The sequence below is a fragment of the Silene latifolia genome, chromosome X, assembly GCF_048544455.1.
Source record: "Silene latifolia isolate original U9 population chromosome X, ASM4854445v1, whole genome shotgun sequence".
NCBI lineage: Eukaryota > Viridiplantae > Streptophyta > Magnoliopsida > Caryophyllales > Caryophyllaceae > Silene > Silene latifolia.
The window spans coordinates 240,167,783-240,193,050 of record NC_133537.1 but is presented as its reverse complement, the minus strand read 5'-3'; the positions used below and the strand labels follow the sequence as shown (position 1 = coordinate 240,193,050).

General features: G+C 42.1%; 2 protein-coding genes across 2 annotated transcripts; both read left to right on the top strand.

Moving 5' to 3' along the window:
* Window positions 1–21,346: 21,346 nt before the first annotated feature.
* Window positions 21,347–21,898, top strand: LOC141619762 (uncharacterized). Its single transcript, XM_074436781.1, has one exon. It carries the CDS (start codon window positions 21,347–21,349, stop codon window positions 21,896–21,898), a length of 552 nt encoding a protein of 183 aa, XP_074292882.1.
* A 34-nt stretch (window positions 21,899–21,932) lies between these two features.
* On the top strand, window positions 21,933–23,831 carry LOC141619760 (uncharacterized). Its single transcript, XM_074436780.1, has 4 exons — window positions 21,933–22,085; window positions 22,311–22,645; window positions 22,811–22,973; window positions 23,151–23,831. The coding sequence occupies exons 1-4, from the start codon at window positions 21,933–21,935 to the stop codon at window positions 23,829–23,831; spliced, it is 1,332 nt and encodes a 443-aa protein (XP_074292881.1).
* Window positions 23,832–25,268: the final 1,437 nt, after the last annotated feature.

The following is a 25,268-nucleotide window of genomic DNA, read 5'->3' as shown; positions in this document are numbered from 1 at the left end:
ATTCCAAACGCAATGCAAATGTCTTTCTATTTACATTTTAAAAATAATGGGTTGTATCCCGTGAAGGATTGCCTACATATTCATTAAGAAAATGAAATCAAACCCTTGCGCGTAGTTCGAGTAAATGTAAAAGAATAATTGTTCTAAGCAAGAGCTTGTAATGAACTTTAGAAGATAATCATGAGCTTTTACTTACTCTTAAGGTGCAAATTAGTTTATTTGATGATATGAGGATGACAAGATTGTCAAAATGAAAGAGCAGAGTGACATTAGCTTATTTCAGCTTGGCCAGGGGCCGTTTATTTAGTGCCACAAGAGCGACACGTGAGGTTACGCGAGGCGCGTCTTTGTTCCTATTCTAGGCATAATACCGCTTTAGTTGGTCGAGGTTTTTCGGGTTGGAAAATTCATTCCCATCTAGGTCTGTAATCCTAACCGCACCCCCTAGAAGTATGGATTTGACTAGAAATGGCCCGACCCAATTAGGTTTGAATTTTCCCCGTGGATCGACAGGTAAAAGAGCTCTAACCGATTTGAGTACTAAGTCTCCTTCCTTGATGTTCCTTGGCTTAACCCTTTTGTTGAAAGCTCGTTTGATACGTGCTTGATATGTTTGGACATTGTGCAAGGCGCGTAGCCTACATTCATCCAGGAGGATGAGTTCTTCATATCTATCCCTCTTCCAATCGGCTTTCGGGATTTGACTTTCGAGTAAGATGCGCAATGATAGTATTTTTAACTCGACTGGTTGTACAGCTTCCATGCCGTAGGTCAAATAGAAAGGTGTGGGCCCAGTGGGCGCCCTAACAGATGTGCGATATCCCCACAAAGCAAAGGGTATCTTGCTTGGCCAATCTCGATAGTTGTCAATCATTTTCTTGAGAATCGTGACAACGTTTTTGTTTGCTTCCTCTACCGCGCCATTAGTCTGTGGTCTATATGGCGAAGAGTGGTGATGCCTAATTTTGTACTTGGCTAGCAATTGCTCAGTCTCGGCTTGGAAATGTGATCCATTATCGCTAATGATCTCATGTGGGCAACCGTATCGACAGATGATGTTGTTCTGTATGAACTTTGCCACGTTTTTAACCGTGAGACTAGTGTAGGAAGCCGCTTCTACCCATTTGGTGAAATAGTCGATTGCCACTAGGTTGAAACAGTGACCTCCTGTTCCGGCTGAGGTTATCTTCCCGATTATGTCAATTCTCCAGGCAGAACATGGCCAAGGAGATGTCATCGTATAGAGCAATGAAGGAGGGACATGTTGTACATTCCCGAAGACTTGGCAGTTGTGGCAATGTCTTACGTATTTGATGCAATCGAATTCTATTGTGGTCCAATAGTACCCCAAACGTGTGATTTTCTTTGCCATCATGGGCCCACTCATGTGATGACCGCATTCTCCATCGTGAACTTCTTCCATCACTTTCCGTGCCTATGAATGATCAAGGCAACGTAGGATTACACCAAGAGGTGTTCTTTTGTATAACTCTCCTTGCATGAGAACGTATTGGGAAGCTAGTAGGCGTATAGCACGTTGTCCCCTTCTGTCCATATCTGGTGGATAGGTACCGTTGAGCTTGAAATTTAGGATTGCTTGGAACCAGGGTTCCTGTGTGATTTCCTCTTCATCGGTGATTTGGTGGACGTAAGCTGGCTCTGACCGTCGCTCGATGCATAAAGGCATTTCCACCATGTCATCTGGCATATTAATCAAAGATGCGATTTTTGCAAGAGCATCCGCAAATTGATTTTCTTCCTGAGGTAGGTGTAGATAGGTCACGTGATCAATGAATTGGGCCACTTCGTCTATTCTGGCTTGATAAGGTGCTAAGCTTTCGCTTCAGATTTTCCAAGATCCCGTAACTTGATTGATGATCAAGGATGAATCCCCATGTACTCCGAGGTTTTTAATGCCTAAGCTCACTGCCGCTTGTAGTCCAATGAGACAAGCTTCGTATTCTGCAGCATTGTTTGTCACCTCGAAGTCGAGTTTGACAGAGATTGGTGTATGCTCACCTTCAGGAGAAATGAGCAACACTCCTATTCCAAATCCTCTTAAGTTTGATGCTCCATCAAAATAAAGGTCGCAGGAGTCTACATCGGTTTGGAGTATATCCTCGTCTGGAAATGACCAAGTATCTATTGTTTGTGCATCATTGATTGGATTTTCTGCGAAGAATTCGGCAACGGCGCGCCCTTTTATAACTTTCAGAGGCACGTATTTGAGGTCGAACTCTGAGAGCATCAAAGTCCATCTTGCTAGGCGTCCGTTGAGGACGGGTTTTTCGAAGAGGTATTTGACTGGATCCATTTTGGAGTATATTTTGACGGAGTAGCTAAGCATGTAATGTCGTAGCTTCTTCGTCGCCCGCACAAGAGCGAGACATGTCTTTTCGAGGTGTGAGTATTTGCACTCGTACTCCCAAGAACTTCTTACTAAGGTAGTAGATAGCCCTTTCCTCCTTTCCTACGGTTTGAGCTAACATGGCACCCATGGCTGTTTCAGTTACTGTGAGATATAAACCAAGAGGTTGATCTCGTTGAGGTGGCATGAGCACTGGTGGTTTAGCCAATATTTCCTTGATTCGGTCAAATGCCTTCTGACAGTCATCATCCTACATGGTGTGATCCGTTTTCTTGAGCTTCTTGAAGATAGGTTCACAAATCATGGTGAGTTTTGATATGAATCGACTTATATATTGCACTTTTCCCAAGAATCGTCTGACTTCTTTTTCCGTTTGAGGTTGTGGCATTTCGATCAGAGCCTTGATTTTGGAAGGGTCTATTTCTATACCTCGTTGGCTAACGACGTATCCCAGGAGTTTGCCAGATGTTACTCCGAATGCGCATTTCTGAGGATTGAGCCTCATGTTGTATTTTCGTAGCCTTGAGAAGAATTTGCGAAGGTTCGCAATATGCCCATCTCTATCCTTGGACTTGACAATCATGTCATCTACGTATACCTCAACTTCTTTGTGCATCATGTCATGTAAGAGTGTAGTTGCGGTGCGTTGATATGTAGCTCCGGCGTTGATTAACCCAAACAGCATGACCGTATAGCAATAGGATCCTTATTGAGTGACAAAGGCGGTCTTATGCATGTCTTCTATGGCCATCTTGATTTGGTTATAACCCGCATACCCATCCATGAAGGATAATAACGCGTGGTCTGCGGTATTGTCCACAAATATGTCGATATGTGGTAGAGGGAAGTCATCTTTAGGACTTGCTTTGTTTAAGTCCCTAAAATCGACACAAACACGGATTCTCCCGCCCTTTTTGGGTACATGTACTATGTTAGCTACCCAGTTAGAGTACTCGGAAACTTTGATGAACCCGGCTTTGAATTGCTTATCGACTTCTTCCTTAATCTTGAGAGCCCATTCTGTTCTCATTCGACGAAGCTTCTGTTTCACAGGCTTGAAACCTGGCTTAATTGGGATTCTATGTTCGGTGATATCCCTGTCGATTCCTACCATGTCTTTGTAGGACCAAGTGAATACGTCTTTGTACTCGTGTAGGAGGTCTATGAAATCGGCCATTTTGGTAGAGCTCAAGGTAGTCCCTATCCTAAGTTCTTGGGGTTCTAGTTCGATTCCTACATTGATGGGTTCGGTGTTCTCTATTACTGGTCCCCCTTCCCCTTCCTGTAGTATTTCTTTGGCTACGTAGGGAGGTATCTCAATTGAGTCTGGGTCTTGGTCATCCTCAGCATAATCGTAACAGAATTGCACTCAAGGTAACACAAAGAGTAAGCTGAACTGATTTATTCATATTAAAGTTTGAGAAAAGTTGAAACAAAGAAGCCATCTGATCTGTTGTCAGTGGCGGTAAAGGGACAGTTGTTGGGACATTTCCCGAACTACTGTTACTATTTGAGGCTAAGCTAGGAGAAACAAAGGGAATGGGGATGACGACAGGAGGAGACTCCTTAGCGACTTCTCTAGACTCTGACTCTGACTCCGACTCTGACTCGAATTCATCGTCTTCTGGTTCTCCTTTGAACATCTCTCCTTCTCCAGTGGTGAGCTTGAAGAGTCTTCCTTGATTGTTGGTCCACTTGATTGATTTTCTCCATCCTTTCTGCTGATTCGCGTTTTTTTCTGTGATTAACACGGTAGGGTTGAAGTGATCGTCTTGAAGTATCATGGTAATGATCTCATCCTACGCAGCTCTAACAAATTGATCTTCTCAAAAAAATAGACTAACAGCTTGTTCGTCTAAGCGAGGTGCTTGACGAGCTTTGACGGTAGGAACCGTTTCTGGAGGAATGAAGTAGAAATCGTGAAAGATCTCGATTCCGGCTAGCTTCCTTTCGAGATAGTGCCAAGGTTCTTGAAATCCGTGAAAGAGTTCTAGACTTCCTTCCTTAACGAAGTATCCATTTAGGGTAGGGAGATTGGGTCGCATTTGGACTCTTACGTACTTACGGTTTTGAACTTGAGCAAGCATCTCGAGAACTTCCTCTTTAGTGGGTTTGTACCGTAGTCCAAGTGGTATCCTTTTTTACTTGCCTTCCTTGTAGGGTGCGAAGGTCTTTCTTCGGATAGGGTTCAAAGGCATTCCAGGGAAGTATCCCTGGGATTTGAGTATGTGGTTGACCACCAAGTTGGAGTAGGGATCGTAGTATAAGGGTGCCAATTCACTTTCTATGACACTTATGCTTTGGAAGCCCCCAAGTTCATATACTGGATCCGCAAGGGCTTGATTATTCGACTTCTTTTCGATTATTGCCTTGATGGGTGACGAAGTGATCTTCACCACTTTGCCATTTAGTGGGATCTTGATCTTTTGATGAAGGGTGGATGTTACCGCTTTAGAAGCGTGAATCCAAGGTCTTCCTAGAAGTATGTTGAAGGAAGCTTCAATGTCCACTATTTGGAATTTAACCTTTCGCTCAATTGGCCCTGTGGCTATGGTTAGGTTAACGAGTCCTACTACCTTTCGTCGTGTACCATCATATGCGCGAACACCTTGATTGGTAGGGGTCCAATCCGACTCTTTCATGCCTAATTTGTATGCCGTTTTGAGGGGTATGACGTTGACCGCGGAACCATCATCAACCAAGGTCATTGGCACATTCTTCTTTAGACAAATGACGGTGATGTAAAGAGCCAAGTTGTGACTGGCGCCAAAGGGTGGCAAACCTTCGTCTGAGAAAGTAATAGGATTACTTAGCTTCGGTGATTCTTGGAAGACCAAGTTGACTACATCTTCGGGTGTGGAGTTATGTGCTACATTTAGCTTGGCCAAAGCTTGCAGTAAAGCTTGGCGATGTGGGAATGAGCTTGCTACTAATTGCCAGACTGAAAGATCAGCCTTTGTCTTCTGTAATTGCTTGAGCAAATGATCAGTGGAGTCATCTTCGTTATCATTTGGTGTGACAATGTTGGTTGGACCATTTTGAGCGGTGCTTTGATATGGACGCCCCGAACGAGTTAAGTGGTCCACATCTTGGTCTTCACCATTTTGGACTATTTCCTTGACTAGGGAGTGTTCAATGAGATACTCGTCTTCATCATCATCGGCCCATACTCCACTGATTGTAGCTAGTTCCCTCATTCTCATGATTTATCTTCTAATTGCGTGATTTGGTCGACTAGTTTATCAACCACGGCGACTATTTCTTGCATAGTGGCATTTTGAGAGAAAGTTAGTGGCGCATGCTCTTTAGGTGCCGCATTGGGGTTATGTAAAGTTGTCACCGCGTTTTCCAATTCCCAAACTTGCCTATCCACACACCTTGCCCATGTGATGAAGTCGGCGATGGTAGGGGAAATGGTAGAGTAGAACCCTTCATTCTCGATCGCGTAGATCTCATCTTCAATTGGAGAAATGAGGTGTGAACAATCTAAGGTAGATTCTTCACTTGTGATCACTAGAATCCCAAGAGGGTTCTGAGTGTTGTTGGGTTTGCCTCCCGGCGGTATTGGTAGTCGACCATCCTCAATCATGTCTTGAAGCACATTTTTCAATTTGAAGCATTTTTCTGTGTCATGCCCCTTACCCCTATGGTATTCACAGTACGAGTTCTCGTTCCAGAATTTGGATTTCTTTTCGGGTTCGGGAGTAGGTCCTATGGGTTGGAGTTTGCCTTGCTTCATTAACCTCTTTAGAGCATTGGAGTAAGTGTCCCCAAGATTTGTGAATTTCCTTGGTGGGGTACTCTTCTTGGATGGCTCGAGAAGGTTAACTTCATCGGTCTTGCTAGTGGAGCCGTAAGAACGACTTGTTGAGCCTTGATATCCTCGACCTACCGTTTTGGACAAGAGCCCTTTACGGATGTCATCTTCAATCCTTGTTCCTAGTACGGTTAAGTCCTTGAAAGTTTTGATGTTTTGGTACCTCAAATGATTGGCATAGATGGGTTTGAGATTATCCACGAACTTCTCCACAAGGGTAGCCTCATCTGGGCGTTCAACTAGTTGAGTACTAGTCTTCCTCCACCTACTTAGGAAGTCGGTGAATCCTTCTTTGTCATTTGGGGTAAGAACCTCTAAAGTGCGCATGTTAACTTGGATCTCAGCATTATCCGCATATTGCTTAGAAAACTCGATCGTGGCATCTTTCCAAGTGGCGATCTTCTTGTGTTCTAAAGAGTAGAACCATTGCTTTGGGATGGTGTCAAGAGATGAAGGAAAGATCCTTAAGAACATCTCGGGTTTGATGCCTTTGATAGACATGTAATCCTTAAAGGCACGGATGTGGTTCAAAGGGTTTTCATGCCCCTTAAATTTAGGGATATCCGTCATGTTGAAGTTAGTTGGCAATTTGGAATTGACGGCCTCATACTTGCGATTATTCTCCCTATAAATGTCATCCCCTTTAAGGTACATCAATTGCTCCTCTAAGTATTGGAGTCGTTTTTCAGCTGCAGTCACGCCCATGGGAGGGCTTTCTTCCCTGAAGTCATTCACGAAGTCATCAACGACTTCACTTTCTCGAGGAGGAATCCTCGTTTCTACGGCGTAGATCCGGCCCTCGATGGTGTCAAGGCGATCATACACTTGGTCTTGAGTAACTTGGATTTGAGCTAGTGCGGCTAGGATTCGATCATTACCATCTTGAAGTTGATTGAAGTTCACGTCACTTGTTTCAGGCATCTTGGAAACTAGATAAGAGATCGACGACGAATCAAAACACGATCGACCATCCTAACACACTTACTAAAAGAAGAAATGTTTTTGACTTGTGAAGTGGGTTTGTGCCACTTGTGTTGAGTGAGCTTTGAAGACATGACAAAGTTTGAAAATGTATGTCCTAGTCAACTATAGTGTAGTTGTAGGAGTGGACTCGAAGTGAGGTTTTGAAATGGGCTTGGGCCCGAATTTTCACTAGACAAGAGTTTCGACTCGGTTTTGCGCTAATCAAAGGCCTTTTCGAAATTTTCATTTAAAAAAGGGATTTTGATTTTTACAAAAATCGTCATGGTTTCGTTTAGAAATGGTGATCACGTAAGGTACAAACATTTATACAAGCATTATAACGGGATGTTGAGTGCATTTAAAAGGGTTTTGGTTTAAAGGGTGGGTTGCCATACCGAACAATCAAACCCGAAGTCTGTGGAGAGGCTCGTACCGAACAAGAGTAAGGCCGATTCCTAGTCCATTTCCTCAAGTAGTGAAGGTCCTTGATACAAACAAGAGTAAGCATCATGGTATGGATGACGTCAATCGCTATCCATCCTTAGGCCCAAATAAGAATTAGTTCCGTTTAGACGGGACGATTGGTCGAATGGGTTGGGTTGGGCCTAGGAAGGCCGAATGAAACGATCTAGGAAGACCGAGTTATGAAAACCGACAATTGTCTTGTACAAACTATTCCCTAACCTACTTCAAGTTTCACCCTTTTGGCTACATGTAAGTGTATTTTCCCCAGCGGAGTCGCCAAACTGTGGAGAATGGGCCACGGGGGCGCTTGGGAAACAAGAGTTTGCATTTGTGGAGTCGCCACTAATTTATTGTGGAAAATTGAAAACCGTTCGAATACCTCGTGTCATGTCAAGACACAAAGTAGTGACATGAACACCAAGAACTCGTTACCCTTAGCATTCTATGTCTAGAATGACTCTCGTGGATGCCAATGAACACGGATGTTCACAAAGATCTGGAGTAAGGGGTGAGGGTACGTATTAGGAAGCTCTTTTGATCGAACACCTAATCCCGCCCGCCTCGATAGCGGCCTCTACTAATGATTAGGGAAAATCGTCTATACTTGATATATTGTCGATTATATGCATGCAATGCAACATCCAAGTTTTAATCCTAACATGTGAAGAATTTAGACTAAGTCGGTGAACAATTAATTAGCAAACAATTTAGTCAAAGTATAAATTTATGTTCAATTACATGTGAAGACATACAAATGATACAAAACACAATGATAAATACAATAAAGAAAATTACAATAATAAAAATTACAATAATTACAATGGGTTTAGCGATTTATGTCGAAAATACCTTTAAAACGGATAATTTGGGAAAAAGAAAGAATAAAGGAATTAACGAACAGAACAGTAGGCGATAATACGGTTAATAGTTAATTATACGTAGACTAATTAATCAGGTCAAGGCAGAACGGAAGTTCAGAGGCAGAAATAAACCTGGAACAGGCGCAGCAGGACGCCCTTTGGAAGAGGCGCAGCAGTTGCTGCGTTTTTTCCAAGGGTGAGTTCTGGCTGTGAAGCCGGAATTGCAAATCGTTAACATTAATTGGTGATTTTAAGGATTGATTAATATATTTACTCGGATGGATGTGATTTAATTCATTAATTACATATTTATGAGTCATAAAAGCAGCGAAACACGGATGAGACAGATGCAAACGAATTATTTACACGAATGAAAGATTGATTAGCAACATAGGTGAACTAAATAGGTTAGACACAACGAATTAATGAAGAATTAATGACGAATATGCGATGAATATGACAATAGACAGATCAAAATATATCAAAGATCGAATTCCAGAAACTCAATATGAACGAATTGAATTTCTACAACCCGGATTGATTTTAATGACGAAAACCCGCAAATATGAGATTATAAGCGATTTAAGTCGAATTTTAATGACAAATTATACGTGTTAATGATGATGAATAATATACACGTGAGATGATTATGTTATTATACCAAAGAATTAACGAAAACAAATAAAGAAGACGAATTACAGAGGACGAAGGAAGAAGAAAGGAAGCAGGAACTGCGGCAGCCTCACGAAGAGGCACAGCAGGCACTGCGCTCCTTCGAAGAGGCGCAACAGTTGCTGCGTCCTTTTTCAACGGTTTGTCTTCTGGTAATCCGAAAAAAGGTTTTAAACGAGGTTTTATAAATCGGTTTTAAGAGTTGTTTTCGACATAAACCTTACATTAATGATAAAAAAAGGTAAATAACAATAAATAAAAGGGAGATTTACACCCTCAGACTTACATGTTTGGCGAAACGAGATGAACTAAGTTTACGATTAGTGATGTTCGACTCGAATGTAACGAAAGTGCCCTCGTAAGAGGAAAACGATTAGATTAATTAAGTTGATTAATGTGGAGTTGGTCAAATTGGTCGGTCATGCAAACGAGGCTGGTACTCAGAAGGATCCGAGCTTACGTGGTCGAATGTTCAAGCACGTAGGCGCCAAAGAGTAAGAACGTGGTCTAGAATGCAAAAGGAGAAGAGAAGGGCGGACACTCGCGTGAGAAATATGTGGAGCGAAGGCTCCTATTTATACTAATCACGTGAAGGAATAGGGTTTTCGGAGAGACTTTGGAAGTGAATCTCGAAAAGATATGAAAAAGATACGAAAAATACGCAGAAAAGGACCTGGGAAGAGGCGCAGAAATCACTGCGTCTCTTGGAAGAGGCGCATCACCTGCTGCGTCTGTTCCGAGGTGGTTTCCTTCTGCGGAAGAAATATTCCGTGTTTAAGTTATGGAATAACGGATTAATTTAGTTTTCCTTAATATTTTGTATGAATATTACGGGAAATTGTTTACCAATAAATAAAAGATTGTGAAATATTTATAAAATATGGAATAGAAATATCCGGAACATTCCAGAACATTCTGACTCGGGATTTAACGGTTATCAGAAAATGAAGACGGTTTCAGGCCCGGACTCCAAATGTACTCTAATTATTGTCAAAACGACCGTATCGGCGCGTAGATAACAACTAAGAGGTAGACATCAGTGTTTGAGCAATCACTTGACGATAAACTTACGAACTGTCACAAATCGTTCCGCGTACCAAACATGCGGCCCAATCATCACCGGGTGGTTTGCGGGAGGTGCAAAAATGAGGTATCTACAATGACTGGCTTCCTTTTTCCTGTACTACCTGTAAAGGGATGGGACACCTTGCTGATAAATGTAGGAAGGGTAAAGAGCAAGTGATGGGTAAGAAGGTGTGGAGGCCTAAAGGAGTAGGTGGACCTGCAAAGCCAGTACCTGTCACTAAGCAAAAACCTATCCAAAACTTAAAGAGAGCTTCTGTTCAACAGGCTCGGGTGAGCTCACCAAAGATCCCTATGGTAGCACAGTAGTCACCTGCACCAGTGATTGTTATGACTCCAGTTCTGGTACAATAGACGCCTGTCATGGGGAGCTCCATGCCTAGACATTTTATGGCTAAACTTATGAGAACGAAGACTGGAGAAAAGAGGAGGTTTACTCATGGTGGGTTTCTTTTATGGAGTCTTTAACTCATTCTCTTCAGACTTCTAGATTGGGCATAAGCAGTGGAGCTATTGAAAGAGGGGAAGGCAGGAAGAGTGGAGCAGAGAATGGGTAGTTGTGGTGTGTGGAACATTAGAGGTATGAAAAATCCTAATAAACAAAAAGAAATAAGGAGGTTCTTGCTCCATAATAATATAGAGTTATTTGGTTTGTTAGAAACAAAATTTAAGGCAAAAAAATTGGGAAAATGTTCGAATAAACTTGTGTGATGATTGGTCTATCTGTTCCAATACCAGCTTACATCGGGGAGGCAGGATATGGGTAATTTGGAATCCAAATTATTTTGAGGTTGAAATTTGTGATGTCACTGTTCAGAGTATCCATACCAAAGTTGTGGACCAAATAAGGAAGAATAAGTTTTGGTTTACTGTTGTCTATGGTTTGAATCATGCTGTTGACAGGGAAGATTTATGGAGTAGTCTGAGGCAATACCATAGTGAAATATGTGGACCATGGCTAGTAAGTGGGGATTTTAATGCAGTTCTCGCTAGAAATGAGCGTATAGGAGGTGCACCTATCACTAATGCTGAACTTAGACCTCTGCTACAGGTGGTTCAAGATTGTCAGCTGGATGATCTTAGTACAAGGGGGGCTTTCTATACCTGGTCAAATAAACATGATAATTGTTAGGCCTGGAAATCCGCAGACCACCCTGATCAGCATTTGATCTAAACCTGACTGCCAGGCTCTCAGGGTGCCAGGCTCTCAGGGCACATGAAGTTAGGCGCCAGGCCATGGAGAGGACAACGGTCCAAATATCAGGACAATATTTGACCATATCCGCGTATATTAATGGAAATAAATACGCAGCATTAAGTATAAAGATTATGCAGTAATTACGGTAATTAAGAGGGAAATATTCAGCAATTATTGCCAGCAATTATGGAGAATATTCAGCCTTCAATGCTTGATCATGCAGCCGTTCAAGATAGGAAAGCTATATAAGAGACACATTGAAGATATTGGGGACACATCATTCGTACACAAGAAGAAGAACACATATTACTTAGAAATACAAGCATTGTTGTTATCATAAGGATATTCTCTCAAATCATATAGTGAAATCCTCTCCTGCCTTGGTGCCCGTGGTTTTTTCCCATTCAAGGATTTTCCACGTACAAAATTGTTTGTCTTGTTATTTTTGTTATCTTATTTACAGCTTAATATCGTACCACAACAACCGACCGACTTAAAATCTAATTAGAGCTAGTTAACCCTGCACGATATCACCCTGACCTGATTTCGCCTTGCGCAAAATCCACACAAAACAATTGGCGCCCACCATGGGGCATCTAGCTCTTTAATCCTTTTTTCTCACCTTACAAAAACCTAAAAAAAAAAAACCTACAAAAATGGCCCAACCCACCGTTGAAGAACAATTGAATGCAGCTCTCCAAAAAATCGCTGAGTTGGAAAGCCTGAAAGAAAAAGTGGCCCAAACTGAAACAGAGATCCTGCAATTGAAAGAATCTGAGTCAGCCCTGAAACAAAAAATGGAAAAAACCCAAGGGGCAGGCTCTAGGTTCCAACCAGGAACCCCATTCTCATCAATCATCAAAAACATTGATTTCTCCAGTTTTGGGAGCCCAAATATCCCCAAAGCCATTAACGTAGATGGTGATGATGAGCCAAAAAACGATGATCAAGAGAAACCTGATGAATCTGCAGCGGCCATCATAATGGCAGTAGTTCAGGAGATCAAGAAACTCAACGAAAAATTCGACAAGATACCAGGAGTACCTGCCAGCATGGAAGAAGCTGCCCCTGACAGCTATGCTGATTCACCCTTCATAGACGAAATAGCCAAAGTAGACCTACCAAAGAAGTTCACAATTCCATCCATGAGGGTCTATGATGGAACCACGGATCCACAAAATCACGTGGCTCTTTACAAGCAGAAAATGTTGGCTGCATCCATTCCCAGCGAATTCAGACAAGTTTGCATGTGCAAGGGATTTGGAATGACCCTGACTGGCCCTGCCTTGCAATGGTACATCAACCTGCCTACTGGCAGCATCCATTCCTTTGCCAACCTGATCAACAGTTTCAACCAGCAGTTTGCAAGTAGCAGGGAGTTGGAGAAACGATCTAGTGACCTTTACCGAGTTACACAGAAGCCTGATGAAACCCTCAGGACATTCCTTGCAAGATTAAATAAAGAGAGGGTATCTATACCCAGGTGTGACGTTGGAACAGCAGTGGAGGCATTCAGACAGGGGTTACTACCGAATAGTGACTTATACAGTGAGCTCACTAAGTATCCTTGCCACACCTTCGAAGATGTTCAGGCCAAGACCCTTGCATTCATTAGGCTGGAAGAAGATAAAAGCTACAAACTTGGATCACCTAGTGGACCAAGGGACCACGAAAGAAGCAATAGGAAAAGCAACAGGGGAAACAATTACAGACCTACTCCGTATTCCAGGCCAGATCAGTCAGAAGTCAACCTGACTCATGAATATCAAGGTAAGGTTAAGGTTTATCCACCTATATCCGAACATAACTTTTGTGTTGATACTGCAGGATTGATTCAGAGGCTTGACAACATGGGAACAGCTGTTAGATGGCCCAGGAAGGTAGAAAATCCAAATCCCAGAAGAGACAATTCAAAATGGTGCGAATTTCACATGGATATTGGACACACCACGGTTGATTGTTTCACTCTGAGAAAGGAAGTGGCCTACCTACTGAAATCAGGATACTTAAAAGACCCGATCAAGTCAAAAGGCAGGAATGCAAACCAGGATAAAGAAAATCAGGAGCACAAGCACGATCGCAGCCTCCCTCCACCACCACCACTCTATGAAGTAAAATTTATATCTGGCGGTTCAGAGATTTGTGGCCTGACAAGCTCGGCAGCAAAAAAGATAGCCAGAACACCAAGGATTGTATCACCCTGCAAGCTGGATCCTGTCCCAACAATCACTTTCAACGAATTGCGACCTGGTGGGCGTTCCTGATGTTCATCATGATGGCCTGGTCATTTCTATGCAGATTGGAACAGCCCACGAAGAAGGATCCTGGTAGATGGAGGCAGCTCAGTAAACCTGATCATGCTTGACGTACTGAAGGCCATGAAGATAAACGAGGATCAAATCACCAAAAAATCCAGCGTCCTAGTAGGATTCAGTGGTGCAACCAGGAGCACTCTAGGAGAGATCCACCTCTCAACCTACGTGGAAGGGGTCTCATCCTATGAAAAGTTTGGGGTCCTTGACTGCTTGTCATCCTACAACGCCATTCTGGGCAGACCCTGGATTCACAATGTCAAGGTCGTACCATCAACCTATCACCAGTGCATCAAGATACCAACAGACTGGGGCATAGCCACGATCAAAGGGGATCACAAGACAGCCCAGGAGTGCTACACAACTGCCTTGAAGCCCTCCAAGGCGGTAAGTCCCTTGCATAGCAATTACGACTCCACGTCGAGCACGTATGTAGCACCTCCCGAGAATGGAAACAGATCGGTAATTCTAGACCCCGAGTACCCTGACGAGGTATGTTTTAATAGGATCCGACGCACCGATAGTGTCGTCCCGAACTGGTAAAATTCCTTAAAAATAAATCATCTTGGTTTGCTTGGTCACATTTTGATATGACTGGAATCGGAATCTGATATTATTACTCATAAGCTCAATGTTGACCCATCTTTTAAGCCTGTGCAGCAAAAAAGGCGCAAATTTGCAGCTGAAAGAAACACCATAATAAATGAAGAAGTAGAAAAACTCTTGGATATGGGGATGATCAGGGAAGTGATGTACCCTGAATGGCTGGCTAACGTAGTTGTTGTGCAGAAAAAGAATGGAAAGTGGAGAGTCCGTGTAGACTACACTCCGACCTGAACAAAGCTTGCCCTAAAGATCCATTCCCCCGCCTCATATTGATGCCATGGTAGACGCAACAAAGCAGCCACGAAATGCTAACATTCATGGATGCTTCCAAAGGGGATTCAATCAAATAAAGATGCACCTGGCCGACCAGGAGAGTACTCGCATTCATTACAGATCGAGGCATATCTTTATTACACCGCCATGCCTTTCGGCCTGAAGAATGCAGGGGCAACGTATCGCTGGTCAACATGATGATTAAGGACCAGATAGGTGATATCATGGAGGTATACATAGATGACATGGTGGTGAAATCCAAGAATGCAGAAGATCATGTGAAGCATCTAGAAATAGCATTTGAGATATTAGAAAAATATAACATGAAGCTGAACCCTGCAAAGTGCCACTTTGGGGTCTCTGCAGGCAAATTTCTTGGATATATGGTCACAAAGAGAGGCATAGAAGCAAGCCCTGAACAGATAAAGGCCATCCTGGAACTACAGTCACCCAAATCACAAAGATATCCAAAATTGACAGGCCGGGTAGCTGCCCTGAACCGCTTTATATCAAGATCTTTTGAAAGATGCAAAACATTTTATAACCTCCTCAGGAAAAATAAACAATTCCAGTGGACGGGCGAGCATGAAGCAGCTTTCCAGGATCTAAAATCCTATTTGTCATCTCCACCCTTACTGGCTAAACCAGAAAAGGGAGAACCTTTGTCAGTATACCTATCTGTCACTGACACAGCAGTCAGCGCAGTCCTGGTAAAAGAACAGGACGGGCAGCAACATCCAGTCTACTATGTAAGTAAAAGCCTGCTAGATGCTGAGTTGAGGTATGGATTACTTGAGAAATATGTTTTAGCTTTAATTATGTCATGTACTAAGTTGAGACCTTATTTTGAAAGTCACCCAATTATAGTCAGGACCAATTTACCCATAAAATCTGTCCTGCGTAAGCCTGAACTTTCAGGCAGGATGGCCAAATGGTCAGTACAGATTAGCACATACGACATCTCTTTTGAACCCAGGGCAGCGATCAAATCGCAGGCCCTAGCAGACTTTGTGGCTGATTTTAGCCCTAACCTGGAACCAGATCTAATAAAAGAGGTCAACCAACTAGAAAATAAGACCCTAGACCAAGAATGGACCCTATTCATAGATGGGGCATCCAACGCCAGGGGGACAGGGTTAGGACTAGTACTTAAATCACCACAGGGAGATGTGATAGCTCAGCCGTATGGTCGTGAGTTCAAAGCTACCAACAATAAAGCAGAATATGAAGCCCTGATAGCAGGCTTAAAGGTATGTCTAGACCTCGGCGTTCAGAACCTAAAGGTAAAAACTGATTCACTCTTAATTGCCAATCAAATAAAGGGAATTTATACGGCTAAGGATGCAAAAATGATTTCATATTTAGAATACGCAAAAAACCTTACCGCCAAATTTGCTTTATTTGATATAGATCAAATATCAAGAGACTTGAATACCCAGGCTGATGCTCTGGCCAGCCTAGGTTCAAACTTTACCCCCACTATTTTTGATAAAATACCAATTGTGCACTTATTAGAGCCGACCATCAGCAAACCTGAACAGGTCAACCCCATCAATCAGATAATCACTCTTGGACTAAACCTTATTATGATTGGTTTCTCCGAGGAATACTACCTCAGGGAAGACATGAGGCAAGGGCCTTTAGAATTAGAGCTTCATCTTATGCTATCATAAATAACACCTTGTTCAAGAGATCGCAGGCTGGACCCTACCTGAGATGTTTGGAGCCTGACAAAGCCAAGCTAGTACTTCAAGAAATACATGATGGACACTGTGGCAATCATAAAGGAGGAAAGAGCCTGGCAAGCAAAGTTCTCGGACAAAGCTACATCGGCCTATGCAGAGGGCGATCGCTGGAATACTCTTCGAAATGCGAAGCTTGCCAAATCCATGCACCAATCATACATCAGCCATCTGAACTCCTTTATTCAATTTCTGCGCCCTGGCCATTTATAAAGTGGGGCATGGACATTGTGGGAAAACTGCCTGTAGCTCCAGGACAAAAAGTCTTCATGTTAGCCATGACTGATTACTTCTCCAAGTGGATCGAGGCTGACTCTTACAGGCAAGTAACCGAAAAAGAAGTAATATCCTTCATCAGGACAAACATTATTTGCAGATATGGAGTCCCATCAGAAATAGTATGTGACAACGGAACTCAGTTCGTGGGGAAAAGGACCCAAGCATTCTGCCAAGAATGGAATATCAACCTGGTAACATCAACCCCTGGATACCCAAAAGCTGGAGTCAAGCAACAAGGTAGTCATAAGCTGCCTAAAAAAGAAGCTGAAAAGAAGACGAGGCAGATGGGCTGAAGAACTTACATTAGTACTATGGGCAGACAGGACAACTCCAAAAACTATGACAGGCCAAACACCTTACTCCCTGGTGTATGGCTGCGAAGCTGTCATCCCTGCAGAAGTACGAGTACCAACATCCACATCCAGCCTGAACAACGTTGAAACAAACAAAGACCTGATGCAAGATAACTTAGTCCTGACAGAAGAACTAAGAGACGTTGCCAAAATCAGGATGGCATCATATCAACAAGCAGTTGCCAGGACTTACAATAAAAACGTCAGGGTTAGGGTCTTCAAAGAAGGAGACCTTGTCCTACGCAATGTATTTCTAAATAAAAAGGAAAAATCAGCAGGCAAGCTATCTCCCACATGGGAAGGCCCTTACTTAATTGATTCAATTGTTGGACAAGGAGCATACAGGCTCTAAACACTAGAAGGGGAAATGATCCCAAGGTCCTGGAATGTAACTCATTTAAAACTATTCCATATGTAAAGATCAGATCAAAGCTACAGTCAGGTACAAATTCAATCACTACTCAACCCGATGTGCTATGTGATGAACTACATGCTTTATATGACTTGTCTGTATTTTATACCTGCTCAACTAACCCATCTATTTACTTTTTGAATCCTGAACAATTATACATAATAAAAGATTATACGCATAAATATTCAGGATTGAGGGCTATTCTACAATATATTCCTGAAACAAAAAATTTGCACTTGACTGTGTCTAACGAGTTGGTAACCACCACCGGATACAGTAAAAAGTCAGGACCAATCAGGCATGAAATAATTGCCTGACCTGACTAGGTTTACGCCACGGATAACAACCTACCGACGCAAGAAGACGGTGCAAGGGTGATTTATCCCGACCATCAGTCTAAAATGCCCTCTCGACAGGCCGAATACCAAGCCTTCCAGCCAGGCAAGGGACATAAGCCCTCCTGACAGGCCGGATTTCCCACCCTTTCAACCATTATAGCAAAAAAACTATACTTGGTTGAAATACTCATGACAAAGACTAAAACAAAATGTACAGGTTATTTAACCAGAATAATGTGCAAATCATGCAAACAAAATATTTGACAGGTCCAACAGGATGAAACTCACAAATCAAGCAAAGACAAAAGTGAAATCAGCCAAAACAAGGCCATCATGTCTATATTAATAAACCTTTACCCCCTGAGGCAAAGGCGCCAAAATATTCATAATGGCCAGAGAGAGCCCCCCTGACCCAAAACAGGAAAATGAAAATAATGTTTGTCCAGGGGCATCCCCCCTGGATGGGCCAAAATACCAACTGAGAATCAAATAATATTACTGCTTCTCCTCAAGCAGCAGCATCAACAACCTGCTCCCCACTCTTAGCCGACTCAGCCCAACGTTCTGCTCCCCTGGGGAATCGACCTCCTGTTCATTCTCCAAATTATGCAGTCGTTACTTGACAAAGAAATGCCATCTCAAACAGGGTCCCATTTTGCCCCGGCCTCGACAGTTCTCCGACATGGCAAACGCCCTTCCCTTGATGTAGAAAGAGAGGGAGGCAACATCTAACTTGAACTCCAAGTCATCCCTCTCCGGGTAAGCTCTTCATTCCTATCCAGGGCTTCCCGCAATGTACCGCTTGCTCAAAGCTCGCCTCGATCTTAGCAAGATCCTCTCACCGCACCCTTGTCAAATCAGCAGTTTTGGCAGCCGAGTCAGCCCTTACAAATTCCAGCTCAGACTTCAACCTATCATAATCTGATCTCATCAGATCGATCCTGGCTACCAAAGAAGTAGCCTGATAGGCATTATGGAGACAAAGACACCCGACCAAAGACAAGAAAAGTATGAGTAACTTGTACCAACAATAGAAGACTACCAAAAACAAAACACATGGAAATAATTCCAACATACCTCCCTCACAGCAGCAAGGGCACTAGCCAAGAGGCTGACTGAATGATCCACTGAAGCAACTGCCTGAGTAGCAGTCTCAACAGAATCAAGGTGAGCATGACATCTGATTTAGAAGCTGCATAGTCCCTGATTTTCACCCTAGCAGCCTCCATATTATCCAACCTGGCTCTCACCTCCCTGACCGGGGCAGAAACATCAACATCCTCAATTCTCCTTTTCGGGTCGCTGAACTTGTTCCAAGAAATGACAACAGTGCAAGAGAGTGACCTTGGCGAAGATCGGACTCGCTCGGTCCAAGTCGATGACAGTTCAGATCCCCGCTTCCCCGAGGACCTTCCTCCTTAATCTTAGCCACCCGGCCGAGAGGTCACCATACCAAACCTGGCAAGACGAATAGACGACTGTAGCCGCAACACGAAGTGCTATATCAAAGAATATAAACCAAGTATCATCGGGAAGCCTGGTAAAAAGAAAGGAAAGATTAAAATAGACTTATCGCCCGAAGTGTTGCACCAGCCCCGGCCCCCGACGCTTTAGCCCTGGGAGCACCGTCAGCCTTCAAATAGCGAGGAAGGTGACCAACCCCACAACAAAGAGGCCAGGACCTCTCCAAAGGAGGAATAGCAAGGAAAGCAGAGACATTGGGAGTAGGGTACTCAGTTTGAACCCAGAATCAATCGCACACATAAGAGGTATGACTTATTATTTTCATTTCATTTTCTCACTAACAGGAAAAACATGCAGGTCAAAGAAAGAAATCAAAAGACTCACCAGCCACACATACCTCATGATTTAAATACGCCAGGTCAGGACCCACAGAATTGGTCCTGACAAACATATAGCCAGCAGCCTAGCCCTTATCATGGCCACTATCTAAATTACTCAGGAGAGGAGTAGTTGACGGCCTGACCTTAAAACTTATACGGCCAGGACTGTTTGTTTTAGCAGCATAACAGGTCTTCAAATCGTCAAGAGAAAAAGAAATATCATGTTTTTTACAGAGATTCTCAATAGAACATACAACTTTCCACACCATCGGGATTAATTGATAAGAGGGAACACCAATCTCCTTAATAACCTCAACCATAAGAGGAGAAAAAGGAAGCTTACAGCCTGCCCTGAAGGCCTAATCATGGATGCAGAACCAACCAGGACAAGCCCAGTCGACCTTGATAGGAGAATCCTCAGGGATCCAGACTTCAGCATCAGCAGGAATAATCCCCTTATCCTTCAAAATCTTCTCGAACTCGGGCTTTAAGCGGTTTGCAGGAGACTAATCCTCATTTAAAGCCTTGGTAGGCTTGAATTGAAAAGCGCCATGAGATATTGAAATCATCTCTAATGGGGGATCACTTGACTTATCTACTGCGAGAGATGGAGCAGCAGAAGAAGCAGGCAAAGTTTCAGAAGAAACTTCCTCAGGATTCTGAGGAGGAGGAGTTACAGGAACCGCTGCCCTGGTAGATTTTTTCTTTGCAGCCATTGTTTGAAGAATTATGGAAGATTGATTAAAAATATTTGGGAAGTTGGGAATTAAGAAAACTGAAGACAAGGAAAATTAAGAGAAAGAAGACAGAGAAGTTGTGTTGATGAGTTCAAATTAAATGAAGCACCCAAGTATTTATAGCAAAGAAGATTAGGGTTTCAGCCGCAAAATAATTAAGGAAGTTGCAGTAAATAAACCACGCGTCAGCAGTTGCAGTAAAAGAGCCATTACAGGAAACTGATCAGGGAAAATTTAACCGTTGGGTGATTTTATCAAAATTAAAGTTATCTCCTCATTTTTTCGTCCTGGCACTACCAATAAGGAGATAAGGGGCAATTGTTAGGCCTGGAAATCCGCAGACCACCCTGATCAACATTTGATCTAAACCTGACTGCCAGGCTCTCAGGGTGCCAGGCTCTCAGAGCACATGAAGTTAGGCGCCAGGCCATGGAGAGGACAACGGTCCAAATATCAGGACAATATTTGACCATATCCGCGTATATTAATGGAAATAAATACGCAGCATTAAGTATAAAGATTATGCAGTAATTACGGTAATTAAGAGGGAAATATTCAGCAATTATTGCCAGTAATTATGGAGAATATTCAGCCTTCAATGCTTGATCATACAGCCGTTCAAGATAGGAAAGCTATATAAGAGACACTTTGAAGATATTGGGGACACATCATTCGTACACAAGAAGAAGAACACATATTACTTAGAAATACAAGCATTGTTGTTATCATAAGAATATTCTCTCAAATCATATAGTGAAATCCTCTCCTGGCTTGGTGCCCGTGGTTTTTTCTCATTCAAGGGTTTTCCACGTACCAAATTGTTTATCTTGTTATTTTTGTTATCTTATTTACAGCTTAATTTCGTACCCTGTCAACCTGACCAGAAATCTAATTAGAGCTAGTTAACCCTGCACGATATCACCCTGACTTGATTTCGCCTTGCGCAAAATCCACACAAAACAATAATGGTGCAAAAATTTAGAGTAGAATTGATAGATTGTTGATAAATGATGATTGGTCTACCATGGTATCTGAAAGTCATGTGCATTTTTTACCTGAGGGGATGTTTGATCATTGTCCATGCCTTATTAAATTTGAAATGACTGTTCAGAGAAGGGGGAATCAATTTAAATACTTTAATATGTGGTCATTGGCACTTGAGTACTCTTATATTGTGCAAAATGGATGGAACATTGACTGTCAAGGGACTGCAATGTATAAGGTGGTCACTAACCTGAAAGGTCTTAAATGCCATTTGAAAAAATTGAACAAGGATCAGTATGGTGATATTATTAACCTTACTCATGTTGCTGAGTTGTCCCATCAACAGTATCATGAAATGTTGGTGGGGGATCCTTTAAATGAGGAGCTCTGTCAGAATGAAAAAGTATGTGCTAAAGAGGTGGAAGAGCTCAGGAAGGCAATGGATCAATTTCTTAGCCAGAAAGCAAAATGTGATTGGTTGAGATATGGAGATGATAATACTTCTTACTTTCATGCATGCATTAAAAGAAGGAGGGCAAAGAATAGAGTTTTTAAAATTGCTGATCTGAATAATGTTCTTTTCCACTCATGAGAGCATTCACGATGCTTTTGTGCAGTACTATTAGATGTTGTTGGGGAGTGCAACTGAGGTCAAGCCTGTTAATAGGAGAGTGGTTAAAGCAGGACAGCGCTTGACTGAGGATCACTGTCTTCTGCTGACTGCTCCAATTACTGATGATGAGGTCAAAATTGCTATGTTTGATATCCCTGGGACCAAGGTACCTGGCCCAGATTGATACAGTAGCCAGTTCTTCAAAGATAACTGGAATATAGTGGGGTCTGATGTTATAACTGCTGTAAAAGGGGCTATACACTCTGGGAAGCTTTTAAAATAATGTAATGCTACCATTCTCACCTTAATCCCCAAAGTGGAGTTACCTGAGACTGTTTTACAGTTTAGGCCAATTGCCTGCTGTAATACCATTTCCAAATGTTTGTCTAAGGTGCTGTGTAATAGAATTGGTAATGTCCTACCTGATATCATTAGTCCCAGTCAGGGTGCTTTTATAAAAGGGAGGGATATTGGGAACATCCTCATTTGCCAGGATTTAATCAAGCTTTACAAAAGGAAACGTTGTTCTCCTAGGGTGTTAATAAAGGTGGATCTTCAAAAACGTTATGATTCAGTGGCTTGGTCTTTTGTTCTGGAAATGCTCCAAGCTACAGGCTTCCCTGAATCTTTTATTAGGATCCTTATGCAATGCATTACCACTCCCACATATTCTCTTTCTCTCAATGGAGAAACCTTTGGGTTTTTCAAAGGCAGGAGGGGGCTCAGGCAAGGAGACCCCTTATCTCCTCTCATGTTTACCCTTTGTTTTGATTATTTAAGTAGGATTCTGGGGGTAGTGCATCATTATCATAGGTTTAGATTCCATCCTCTATGCAATAGGGTTTAGTTGTCTCATTTATGTTTTGCAGATGATCTGATCTTGTTCTGTAGAGGTGATAGGGGTTCTGTTGGACTAATGGTATCTGCTTTTGATCATTTCTCAAAAGCATCTGGATTGGTCATGAATAGTAGGAAGTCTAATTTTTACTACAATGGGATTGATGTAGGATTGGTGAATGAAATTGAACAACAGACTGGTATGAAGAAGGGGCAGGTTCTTTTTAAATACTTAGGAGTGAATGTGTCCCCTAAGAGATTATCCATTATGGACTGTGATTGTTTAGTGGAGAAAATTGTGGATAGAATAAGAATTTTGGGATCTAGAAAGCTCTCTTATGCATGCAGAGTTGTGATGATTAAAGTTGTTCTAAGCTCACTGCATTGTTATTAGGCTAGGATTTTCATTTTACCAAAAGCTGTCATTGGTAAAATTGAAGCTGTTTGCAGGTCATATCTCTGGTATGGTTCCAATCATAGGGAAAGTCCTGCTCTGTTTTCTTGGGCTACAATCTGTCAACCTAAGAAACAAGGGGGTCTGGGTTTTAAAGATCTGCATACCTGGAATGTGGCTGCAATCGAGAAATATGTTTGGTGGGTTACAATGAAAGCTGACCATCTCTGGGTTCAATGGGTTCATGCTATGTATATCAAAAATACAGCTTGGAAGGATTATGAACCAGGGAGTGGTAGTAGTTGGGCTTGGAGGAAGATTTGCCAAGTCAAGAATATTTATAAAGCTAAGTTATTTTCTGGTGCAAATGTGGAGCATTACACTTTAAAGGAGGGATATCAATGGCTTAGACCAGTTGGGGATAAGGTTGTCTGGTATCCTTGGGTGCTTAATAGAATGATCATACCTCGTCATGCTTTCTTATGTTGGTTAGTGGCTCAGAAGAGGCTCTTAACTCAAGACAGGTTGATTAAAATGCAAGTAATACAGGCTAATTGTTGTTACCTGTGTGGAGAGATGCTGGAATGCCATGATCATCTGTTTTTTCAGTGTAGGTATAGTAGAATTTGTTTGGAGTTGACTGCCTGTTGGTGTATGGTGGATCTACCTGATAACAACTGAATTACCTGGTGGATTCATTGGAGGCAGACATCCATGTTGTTTAAACAGGCTGTGGCTATTAAACTTGCTTCCTTAATGGCTCATATTTGGTTTGCAAGGAATCGTTGTCGGCTAGAGGGATACTTATCACATCCTCAGGTGCTTGTCAATAACATCAAACGTGAAGTGCAGATGAGACTTAATCAGTATGAAGTGCCTTGCAGGAATGGTAGGGTACTAGATTGGCTACATTACATAGCAGTCACTAGAAATTTGTTAGTGATTCAATATTTGGAAGTGTAATGAGATATAATATCTGATGTAAGGGACATTATTTTGATCTTAATGAGAAGCTTACATTTTCCCCCAAAAAAAAAAGAATTGTATATTTTTTATATACTTGTGTTTGTTTGTTTTTCCTCCTATTACATTGGATCGACTACGCCACATCCGAGGCATGTGGAATATGAAGACCGCATGGTACGGTCTTTCAATCTCCTTTTTCCTCTCTATGTTAATGACTATGTGTCTTTATTTTGATTAATGCGGTATGAACCAATGTGATGTTAGCAGTTGCATTTAGTTTGTATGACATACTAGTTGATAGAAGCATTTGCATTAGGTTGTATAAATGTTAGTTGCATCATGGCATGTAGTTGCATTTTAGGAAAAAAATTGTGAAAACATCTATTCGGGAAACTTGACAAGTGTATATAAGGCCCTTGTATATACTTTTTCTTCTTGAGACTTTGCTCATTAGAATGCCTCTAAAATACCCTAGGATGTGTCATGCTAGTATCCTTTGACCCATGCATTAAGGCCTAGTCAAGACTACCTTGTGGTGTGATAACTCCTTGGCTACCGTTTATTCCAAGGTGACCTTTGAAGCCATGCAATCATCTTCCACTTCTATCAAATTTTGTCAACAAAAAGGGAATGGGCACAAAAATTATCAATTTGAGTTCAAGTATCAAAATGAAAAATCAAAAAGTTCGCAAAATACATCAAAGAAAAGAGGAGTACAAAAACAAGAACTCCTATGCTTCAAATATAAGCACCCTCGTTACTAATTGGAGTGACTTTGAAAATGTTCAAAAATGCAAAAAGTTAAAAATTGTCAAGCATCAAATTGCCAAACATCAAAGAAATGGCAAAAAAGATAAAAAGAAATTGTTCTCAAAAATGTCAAATGCTACAAGAAATTGGGGGGAATAATAACAAAACCAAAAGCAAACTCCCTTTACAAAACTCAAAATACATTGATCCTTTTTTCCATTAAACCCACTTTTGTGCATGGTGGAGGGGGGACAACCTTCTTCTTGTCTAGGCAAGAAGAGGAATTCCGCGATCCTACAGTGTTTCTAACACCATAAGGAGACTACTCTTGATGAAAGCATTTAACAGACGAGGACAAAGGTACCCTAGCTTGACACAACTTGGAGGTGATTTATTGGTATC

Coding starts and splice junctions, on each gene's coding strand:
- LOC141619762 (XM_074436781.1), top strand. CDS start 21,347: ATGGTATCTGAAAGTCATGTGCATTTTTTACCTGAGGGGATGTTTGAT.
- LOC141619760 (XM_074436780.1), top strand. CDS start 21,933: ATGTTGTTGGGGAGTGCAACTGAGGTCAAGCCTGTTAATAGGAGAGTG. Junction 22,086..22,310: donor TTGATATCCCTGGGACCAAG/GTACCTGGCCCA, acceptor TGTTTGTCTAAG/GTGCTGTGTAATAGAATTGG. Junction 22,974..23,150: donor CTGGTATGAAGAAGGGGCAG/GTTCTTTTTAAA, acceptor CATTGTTATTAG/GCTAGGATTTTCATTTTACC.